The sequence below is a fragment of the Orussus abietinus genome, unplaced genomic scaffold, assembly GCF_000612105.2.
Source record: "Orussus abietinus isolate OABI.00-Male unplaced genomic scaffold, Oabi_2.0 scaffold10, whole genome shotgun sequence".
Taxonomy (NCBI): Eukaryota; Metazoa; Arthropoda; class Insecta; order Hymenoptera; family Orussidae; genus Orussus; species Orussus abietinus.
This window is the reverse complement of record NW_019396009.1, coordinates 1,211,884-1,221,387: the sequence shown is the minus strand read 5'-3', so window position 1 is coordinate 1,221,387 and position 9,504 is coordinate 1,211,884. Positions and strand designations below refer to the sequence as shown.

The window sequence follows — 9,504 nt, the reverse complement described above, 5'->3', positions numbered from 1 at the left end:
GTCGTTAACAGACTGATTCGAATCGAGACTCACGACTTTGCGAAAATATTTTTTTACTTAGGCGCTCAACTTTCCGAGTTTGTTTTCGGCTTGAACTTCAATCGCGTCACTTAGTCCTGTTATAATTATTATGGTCTGATTACGCGATTAAGTACGGTGTATTTTGTAGTTGTTGATTAATAAAATATTTCCTACGAACTGTCTGTTAATGTGGTTATCAGTGGAAGGATCAGTCCTGGGCTGGATGATTATACAAAAACATTAGTAAACATAATTTTGTAGCTTAAATTATAAAATTTATTTTAAGTCATAGTTTTGTGTAAAGTGAAATAATGGAGAAATGAAAAACAGGTTACTTTCCCGTTACGGTCGCCAATGGATTTCTTAGAACCAAGATGACCGAATCACCTCGAAGGAACATCTTTGAAATAAATCTGTCCTTATTTACCGGCTTGGCCTGAAATTAAATAATCGGCCAATAACAACTAATTCATCATTTGGAAGAATTTTAATAAGCATGGAAATATTTCTAACCTTTTTCTTTCCTTTCCCTGTACGTGGAAGTTCCGTCCACATTTCTTTAACATTTTCCAGAACCATATTACAATGCCTGTCAAATGCTTTAACTCGTCCCAATAATTTCTTATTATTTCTACAATTAATCAGCACTTGTGTATTATTCTTCACGGATTGGGTTAAGACGGAAAGGGGTCCTGTGTTAAATTCTTCCTCTTCTCTCTTTGCGAGTTCTTCCGGCGTCATTTCAGACTTGGGTTTTGTTAACGACGACCTGAGATAATGAAGGAAACATTAAAAGAGTGTAGCAACCGATGTGTATTGTAAGCAACTCTTGCGATTGGATGCAGAAATAAAGAATGTAGATGATGATGATGTAGACGATACAGTGTCCAATGTTTCGCAACAGAAAAATAAAACATTTCTTCCATCAGGAATTAACGAAATTAATCATTTTAAAGTAACGACAGAAATTATACAACAGTCCAATAATTGCAAACTTGTTCAGATTCTTACAATATTCGGAATAGAATGATAATGAAATACAACCAAAACACAACAAAGGTTATGTTTTGAAAAGTCCAACTAATAAGACTATGTAATTAAATCGTACTTATAGTGTATTAAAAAATTGCAAAAGATACTCATTACTTACATATTAATAAAATATTATTAACTGCGCTAGAAACTTCTTTAATATATTCTTAAATTCAACCAGTAGCGAAGAATACACCTTTGCTTACAACTTGAATATAACACGACCATAGACAAGAGACGGACTGACACGGAATATGACAGAGATGAGTTGGGAGATTGCTCACGGGTAGGATCACGCGATCGGTACTGTGCTGCCCTCGATGGAGAATGTCGACGGCTGACAAACGTACCCCCCACGGTGACCCAACTCTCCCATGCTCCGCGATACGGTAAAATTCCATAATCGCACTTTCATCTCAAGTGGGTTTATGCGCCGAATTACGTATTCGCTATAGGAAAGAACGAGATCACTAGCACTTCCCGTCTAGTAATATTTGGACTGCTCATTTTTCACATTTTCGCTCAATTTGCTTTACATAATAGACCCCCTGCTCTGCAACTCTTTATTTCTGACCAATGTCGTCTAATGGAAAACGCCCGGCGACGCCGTGGACGCCATTTTGACTCGACCGACGCCTATACGATTTCGAGTGACACGCCAATGCGTTCCTCAGTGTCCACTGGAAAAAAATGGAGTTACCAATTACGTATTGTTTGTGCGGTCATTCATACGATACTGAACAATTTATGATACAATGTGACATATGTAAAGAGTGGTATCATGGGGGGTAAGTGTTGTTATCGTAAATTGAATGCGCGAAAATCGCCGCTGCTGAATTAGGTCGTTTCTCAGTACAAAGCCTGGACAAACGGTCACCGACAATTTTTAAGTTTAAATTGATGCAGTTGTATTTTTCAATGCTTTGCGCTTCCGTAAAAGTTTCTTCTGATCACCCTCCATTCATTCAGAAAGTATACGTGTTTAAATGAATGCACGAGGGGCAGTAGAACAGTTTTGTTGTTGTCAACATAACCTATAGACGTCGTTGGCCGTTTCATTCTTAAACAGAGTTGGTACAATATGGACTGATGTGCTAACATAAAAAAGCAAGAAAGAAGTTGATTATCCCAGATTTCCGAACGTAATGTATCGATATTTAATTTATCTTTCATGATGGACACTTTTTCCTGTGACACAGATGCGTGGCAGTGAAGGAGTATATGTCGATAGACCTTGATAAATATCATTGTCCACGTTGTGAGACCGCATGCGGCCCATCTCTCAGTAAGTTGTTATCGTTGTTAATTTCATTGATTAGTATATAATGCGTAGATACCTGGATTATAAAATATATTTTGTAATGTTTTTCTTAGTGAAGGCCAGGATGAATTGGCATCGACACGATTACTCTGAAATCGATGCGGACAGAAAAGCTGTGCAGACAGGAACTCCAGTGTTTATAAGAGAATTAAAATCTCGGCATTTTCCTAAAGCAGATGAAGTCGTTAAACAAGTTAGAGGTCAACAACTAACCTTACAATATCTACAAACCCATGGGTTTGAAACTCCAATCATTATCAATGGCAGGGATGGACTTGACATGACTGTACCACCTTCAAATTTTAGTGTTTACGATGTGGAAAGCTACATTGGTAAGATTATAACTAAAAAATGACATTTAGTTATCTTTAACCGTTCATTTGGAAATTATTTATAATTTCAGGTGGAGATCGAGAAATGGATGTAATCGATGTCACACGACAGAGTAATATACGAATGAGACTTAGAGATTTTGTTGAGTATTACAACGATCCTTCCAGAACGAGGGTTCTAAATGTCATAAGTCTTGAATTTACTAATACTGGGTACATTATATTAACATGCCATTTATGGCTTTAGATGTTCTTAAGAGTTATACATATAAACTGACAAATAAACGTTGCAGTCTTTCACCAATGGTCGAAGCGCCTTATATCGCGCGCAAACTTGATTGGGTAAATTCGGTCTGGCCACGTGAATGGCCTGAGGATAGTGAATTGAAACGGCCTGAAGTGCAAAAGTACTGCCTAATGGGTGTCAAAGATAGTTTCACAGACTTTCATGTTGATTTTGGCGGAACATCTGTGTGGTATCATGTATTACGCGGAGAGAAAGTGTTTTATCTTATTAAGCCATCGCCGGCCAATTTGCAATTGTATCAACACTGGATGTGCAGTTCGACCCAGAGTGAAACTTTCTTTGGAGACCAGGCTGACGCATGCTACAAATGCGTCATTAAACAGGGCCAAACTATGATGATACCGACAGGATGGATCCATGCTGTCCTAACACCCATCGACTCACTGGTCTTCGGTGGTAACTTTGTACACAGTCTTAACATTCCTATGCAAATACAGTGAGTCATAGTCTATTGTTCGGAAACATTAGTATGCATATTCTTTTGGATGAATCTGCGAATATATGCGATGATTTTTAGGGTGTACGAACTGGAGAGAAAAATGAAGACTCCTGCCAAATTTCAATATCCTGGCTTTGAAACAATTAATTGGTTTGCTGCAAAGAAATTACTCAAAGAACTCAAGGAATTAAACAATGAGGAGAAAAAATGTCCTTCCTATTTTCTCCAAGGAGTTAAAGCACTACTCAGTATTTTAAAGCAATGGAATACGGATAAAGATGTAAGTCTAAACAATATTTTTTCCCATAATTTCTATAATCTGATTACCAACATTAAGTTAATTGCATTGTTTATTTTCAGTACAATATGATAAGTCGCAGTCAAATACCAAACACCATTAACAGCCAGAAGTTACTGAAGGATTTTAGCAAGGAGATTCGACATGCAGAGAGATACTTAATATCTCTAAATCCACCAAAACCTGAACGAGAAAGTAAACGAAAAAAAAAGAAACCCGTAAACAAAGATTTCGTGGACTATGATGTTGCCGATAAAATGCCAGATAATCCATTCAAAGCAACATTAAATGAACCTATAAAACAGGAACTCTTTACGACACCTAGTGATCCTTTATCTGTAAACACGAACCGTCCTCCATTGAAATTAACATTGCCAAAACCAGTCATGTATCCTTATGTCAGAACGTGTGCTCTTCCGAAAGAAACGGCCGTTGAAAACAAACGTGTGTCAAAACCTGGAAAGCAAAGTCCTACCGTTATTAGATTCAAACTTGGAGACAACGAAGTGGTTAGAAGTACGAATGATAATATAAACAATTGTAGTAACTTTTCTATCGATCACAGTGTTGAAACGCCAAAAGAATTTACGTGGAAACAAACCTCAATTTATGATTTCCATGATGGAAGTAACGAGAGTGATTATGGAGGTTTCACTATAGACGAGTCTCCGAAAAGAAAGAAAACTTCTAAATCACCTGCGCAGAAGAAATTCAAAAAAGACTTTAAAGGTGACATCGATGTTTTGAGCGACGTACCTAAAAATGGCATCGAAGAATTATTGAAAGCATCAGCTTACACATTGGGTACTGCGGCACAACGTCTAGAAATTCCGTATGTTTTTGCCACTTGATAATTTTCAATTAGAATTAATGGAATTAGCTAACTATAATTTATAGTAATATAACTATAATTTTTTGTAAACCCTTTGATTTTTGTTCCTTAGAATTTAAAGTTTTGCAAGAAACACTGCAAGAAATGTACTTAGAGATATGCAGTCATTCTAAAAAATATTCAAACCATATTACTAATAAATTTTTCTAGGATTTAATTTGGCAATTAAAACCTGACGACATTCCTACGTAGAAGCAATAATCTATGCATTTTTTAGGCCTCCAACGGTGGTGCCACCTTTCACCCAACCAGTTCCTCCACCTACAGGGTAAGCAAGACAAACCATATAATTGTTGAAAATGTTGTGATATTAAAATATGCTGAGCTTCTTATATTGCGTGCCTTGGCTTTGCATTTCTGCCATTTTATTCTGTACATGGATAGCAGTGGCAATTCGCAAACCTATGCTGTTGTAAGATCATTCAAAATATACATCTTAGCTTCAAATGTTGTAAAGCACATTATTCATATACTTAATTTTCTAGACTTCACTTCATGAAACGTTAAGTTATCCTTATTTTAGGCTGATTTCACAGTTGTGTTTTGCTTTCTTGATGTCTTAGTAGTTATAAATTGAAAACGGCCAGTTCTGGCAGGGACTCACCGTCGACAAGAGAGGCAATTGCTGGGATGCTGTCCTTCAGTGAACAATGCTACTCAACAACATCGGACAGTCCAACGAAGTCTGCTAAATCTGTCAAGTCAGATTCGGAAGACGAAGACGATCAGCTGATAGAAAACATTGACAAGGTTCATCAGGATGACGATTTTAGTAAGCCTTGTGTTGTTTATGCGATGGTAATGATTCGAAGTTACCGTGGTATGGTATTAGACGCAACTCTAATGGCTTTGCAATTTATTTCAATAGTATATCCAGCTTTGGATGCATCGGATGAGGAGGAGTATATATTTAAGCCTCGAGGAAAAAGACGCGTCGACGAAGCTTGGAATCCTAAGGCCAGGGTAGGACCTCTTCTTCCAAAAACAAACAGACCCGCTCGTGAAGGGACGAAAAAGACTTCGGTTGAAAAGGGACTCGAAGCGGCTGCAGCTAAACGAGCTAAGCAACCTGTGAGTTTTCTCAGCATATTCAGACGCTCGTATTGTACAAAAGACACGATCTTGATAATAATTGTGCACCGTACAAATGCCATGATTATATTATTTTCCTGCTTACTTGGACCCATGGCAGGAAGACTGCGCAGATCTTGACTCGGATAACGTTTCCAAGAAAATATTGGTAAGGCCATGCCTTACCATGCATTTTAATTTATAAAATCTACAACATATTTTTTTAGTCTGATGAATTTACCTTAAAATGTCAATTTTCGTTATCAGAATTAACGATTGCCCCTATATTACGATGTTGCGAATATCTGGCATAAAGTTCCCTCCAAATAATACTTTGACATTATGTCCAAAAACAGTGTTCAGCGAAGAGGACGTACAACAAACGCAAGCAGAAGAATCCACCATTGGCATCTCCTGTTGCTACGGCAGCTGTACCAGTTGATAACATTGTTAAAAGCACGGGCGGATACGGATCGATCCTAACAAGTCCAAATAGGCTAAAGGATGTTAAAGCAAAACTTGCTGCACCTGTTCCAGTCGGTAAGTCCTATAAAATGGTTATACATGACTCACTTCCCGTTTTACGCTTGTAAACGTAGATTTTGCAAAACGTCTAACGGTTTGTAAAAATGAAGACTCGTGAACGAGATGCCCACTGTTGCTGGTGAATATATTAAAGTGTTCCGCGACCATTTTCAGAACGCAAACCGAAAAAAGGTATGAAAACGGCGAAGCAGCGGTTGGGAAAGATCTTGAAACTTCACAAAATGATGCATTAATCATTTTAACGGGGTAAGGAGGAAAGAACAAATTAAGAAAGGATACATCACTCGAATCTGTATAAAGAACAGTATGTAATAGGTGTACATTACAGTGTAAATATACCGTATTACCGACTAATTCGTTCGCGGAGAGCTGCCCGAGTGGATAAGTAATTTCTAAGGTGTAGAGAAAGTCTTTTTTTTATAAAATAATTTCTATTTATTACTCGTGTCATATACGTTTGCCAATGGCACGACGTGTGGCAATCAAACAGCTCAGTATTCCGATTGACTGACGGTACAGGGAGTTTTGCGTGAAACACGCACCTGTCGCAATTAAATTTTATAAAAAAGCACACGTTACTGTAACCTAGCAATTTTCAAGTTCCAGCTGCTTTTTTTTTTTAACTATACTACGAATTATAGTTGCATCTCCTGGGTCGGATGTAGTATCGATCGAAAGGAGTATAAGGCCTTTCCACTTAATTTATAATCCTCACAATCGTTGCATGGTTCCATGGTGTCTTGAGAATCAGGGAAACTTTAAAAAATAGAGGAAATGCAAATTTATGCATATAATGCACAGCTAAGCTGAGATGATAATGTTACTTGAAATAAGCCAGTTGTCTTTATCGTATAAGAATTTTAACGATATATTAAGGCCGTGTGAAATGTGTTACATCACCCTAAAACCTTGATTTTTAAATACTGTATTACAGTCGCTCGAAGAGTAAGATATATATATATATATTTGCTGGGTTAATAATTGCAACGCTGACGACTCGTCCTTCCTTAACCCTGGACACTTTGTTTTGGATGCTTTACTTATTACGTAGCGATACTATTAATACGGTGGTATAATCACGCAAAAATTTTCCTGGCTATTTCACACTGCCCTAATTGAATAAACTAATAGAAGATAGGCTGACAGAGGAGATTGATTAGCTGTCGTGTCAAAAGATGTTATCCCCGGTTTCACTGGACACTATGGGTTTGGTTAAAAGCGTAATAAATTAAAGGGCGGTTCTCTGGTGATGGAATCTCACGAATAATTATTTATCGCTTTCAAATATACTTCAAGGAGTGCGTATCAGGAAACTCAGTTTTCAAGTTAAAAGTCAGAAAAAATGTATTCGGTATAAGCAGTTGACTTTGTTTTCGATGATGGCACATTTACTGGTTAAATTTGATCCACTTACTCTCACTATATAACATACGCAGCACTTAAGTTTAATTTTACAATCGAAGATGTTATCATTTTATTGCAAACACACTATAAAAAAAAAAGAATTAGTAATTCTCTGCTAGTTCCATTTCTAAGAAAGGTTTAATTTTATTTACGACTACTTAATGCTTTAGCTATATTACGTGTAACTGATAATTGCTAACTTGTAAACTCAACAGTTTGTTGAAACGAACTCCAAGAATGCCATGCTGTAGTGAAACGTAAGAAATCTGTTAAGTTGTCCGTAGGCTGTAGAGAGGCTGTAGAAATTATACCTTTATTTTCGAGACTTTAAATCCGAATATATGGGTTTTTGTAATTAGTCTCTTTTCATTCTTTAATTAAATTGTACATAACTTATCTGGTGTAAATCATAGTCGTAGGCATGTTTTGTGCGTTTCACTCACGTTACTGGAGGCACTAATATATTTTAGGAAATTTAGACGTGGATTGAATCTTCTTCTTTTTTTTACTTTGAAAGTCCTAACTTATTAAAAATCGGTTTATTACTCCATTTACACGTTGCGCTTCTTACGCTTCGTACGAGTAATTTACGCTATTTATAATAGGTCATGAAAGCTCCGAGTAGTCGAGATAGTCTTAATATCATTGTCATCAACAGTACTGTGCAGTACATGTACATTAACGAGGAATGCGTTGAGAATGTGAGATTTTATATTCGCGATGTGACATGGCGAAGAAAGCTTCTCCGCATTCGTTCGATACGTTGCAATTTATTTCGAGTAGAACTATTGAATAATTTTACGCGTTTAAATATACAAAAAAATATATATATAATAAATATAAATATAAATACACACACACATACACACAGAAACTTAATATAAAGAAAAAGGTTGTGAAGCGCGTATCGCTCTTACTATTGCAGTTATTATTTTTTAATAATTAGATCACGCGGGGCTCCGAGTAAAATATAGCCACGCCGACGTGAATCTATTAGTAGACACTCGATAACTTTTGTCGACGTATAAATAGTTAACTTCGTTTTTTCGTGGAAACTTTTAAAAACTTTTCGAGCTCTTTTTTACAGAATATGGATATGCATTTTTTCCTGACAACAGACTTCATTTATTCGTGCTGTTTTTACCACATTGGCACTTTTCTTACATACAACTTTACGCGAATTTCCGTAAATTAAGAAAATTACAGAATACATTGAACAACGTTACACTGTACATTTAACAATTGTACGCATAAACAACGAAAGAATATGTCGGATCGGCTGAATGTGTTTTTAACTTGCACCTACTCATTTAATTAAATTTTCTAATTTTTTTTTTTTATTGTTAAACAATCGTCATATTACAAAATTTCCATAACTCATGAATGTCGTGCATTTATATCGGACGACTCTTACATCCTACACGTACCGTCGATTTACGGTGTACGTACATCAAGCGGATATTACTTGCGTGGATTTAAGAGTATAACTATACAAATATACATACGTATACATATATACATATATATACATATATTTTTTTACAGACAATTTTCTTCATTTCGTTAGTTAGTGCTCCAAGTTCTGCAAATGTATTTATTCTATTGTTATTTTGATGTTGTCGAGTATTAAATGTGACTAAGCGTGTAGTAACAGTTTTCTACAACGGCGTAACGTTAATGAATCTACCGTCTCATCGTATCGTCAGCTAATAAATAACGCGATTACTCGAACTACTTTGAAATATACGTGGACTTGATAGTGTTAAACGACATAAGTCCCATTAAAATCATTTTTCATAGACAAGCTTTATTTCTGTGTGGGCTGTTAAATCAGCTGGTAA

The 9,504-nt window shown here is 36.4% G+C and overlaps 2 protein-coding genes across 4 annotated transcripts; one reads left to right on the top strand and one right to left on the bottom strand.

The window, feature by feature from the left end:
- Positions 1 to 274: 274 nt before the first annotated feature.
- On the bottom strand, positions 275 to 1,290 carry LOC105699648 (probable small nuclear ribonucleoprotein Sm D2). Its single transcript, XM_012424791.1, has 3 exons — positions 1,172 to 1,290; positions 535 to 790; positions 275 to 457 (listed from the first exon to the last, which is right to left on the bottom strand). Coding segments are annotated over exons 1-3 (363 nt in total). The 5' UTR covers positions 1,174 to 1,290; the 3' UTR covers positions 275 to 352.
- Positions 1,291 to 1,710: 420 nt separating this feature from the next.
- Positions 1,711 to 8,938, top strand: LOC105699878 (lysine-specific demethylase 7A). 3 transcript variants are annotated; one of them, XM_012425272.1, is made up of 12 exons: positions 1,711 to 1,841; positions 2,253 to 2,338; positions 2,428 to 2,706; positions 2,778 to 2,919; positions 3,000 to 3,449; positions 3,531 to 3,732; positions 3,813 to 4,582; positions 4,860 to 4,910; positions 5,239 to 5,414; positions 5,511 to 5,713; positions 6,070 to 6,253; positions 6,413 to 8,938. In XM_012425272.1, exons 1-12 carry the CDS (start codon positions 1,744 to 1,746, stop codon positions 6,490 to 6,492), a joined length of 2,721 nt encoding a protein of 906 aa, XP_012280695.1. In that variant the 5' UTR covers positions 1,711 to 1,743; the 3' UTR covers positions 6,493 to 8,938. The 3 variants fall into 3 exon arrangements, with proteins under 3 accessions (XP_012280695.1, XP_012280694.1, XP_012280692.1); XM_012425271.1 differs by having other exon boundaries at positions 5,209 to 5,414; XM_012425269.1 differs by having other exon boundaries at positions 5,206 to 5,414.
- The last annotated feature ends 566 nt before the right edge of the window (positions 8,939 to 9,504 follow it).

Coding starts and splice junctions, on each gene's coding strand:
- LOC105699648 (XM_012424791.1), bottom strand. Junction 458..534: donor CAGGGAAAGGAAAGAAAAAG/GTTAGAAATATT, acceptor ATTTAATTTCAG/GCCAAGCCGGTAAATAAGGA.
- LOC105699878 (XM_012425269.1), top strand. CDS start 1,744: ATGGAGTTACCAATTACGTATTGTTTGTGCGGTCATTCATACGATACT. Junction 3,733..3,812: donor AATGGAATACGGATAAAGAT/GTAAGTCTAAAC, acceptor GTTTATTTTCAG/TACAATATGATAAGTCGCAG. Junction 4,911..5,205: donor CCAGTTCCTCCACCTACAGG/GTAAGCAAGACA, acceptor TTGATGTCTTAG/TAGTTATAAATTGAAAACGG.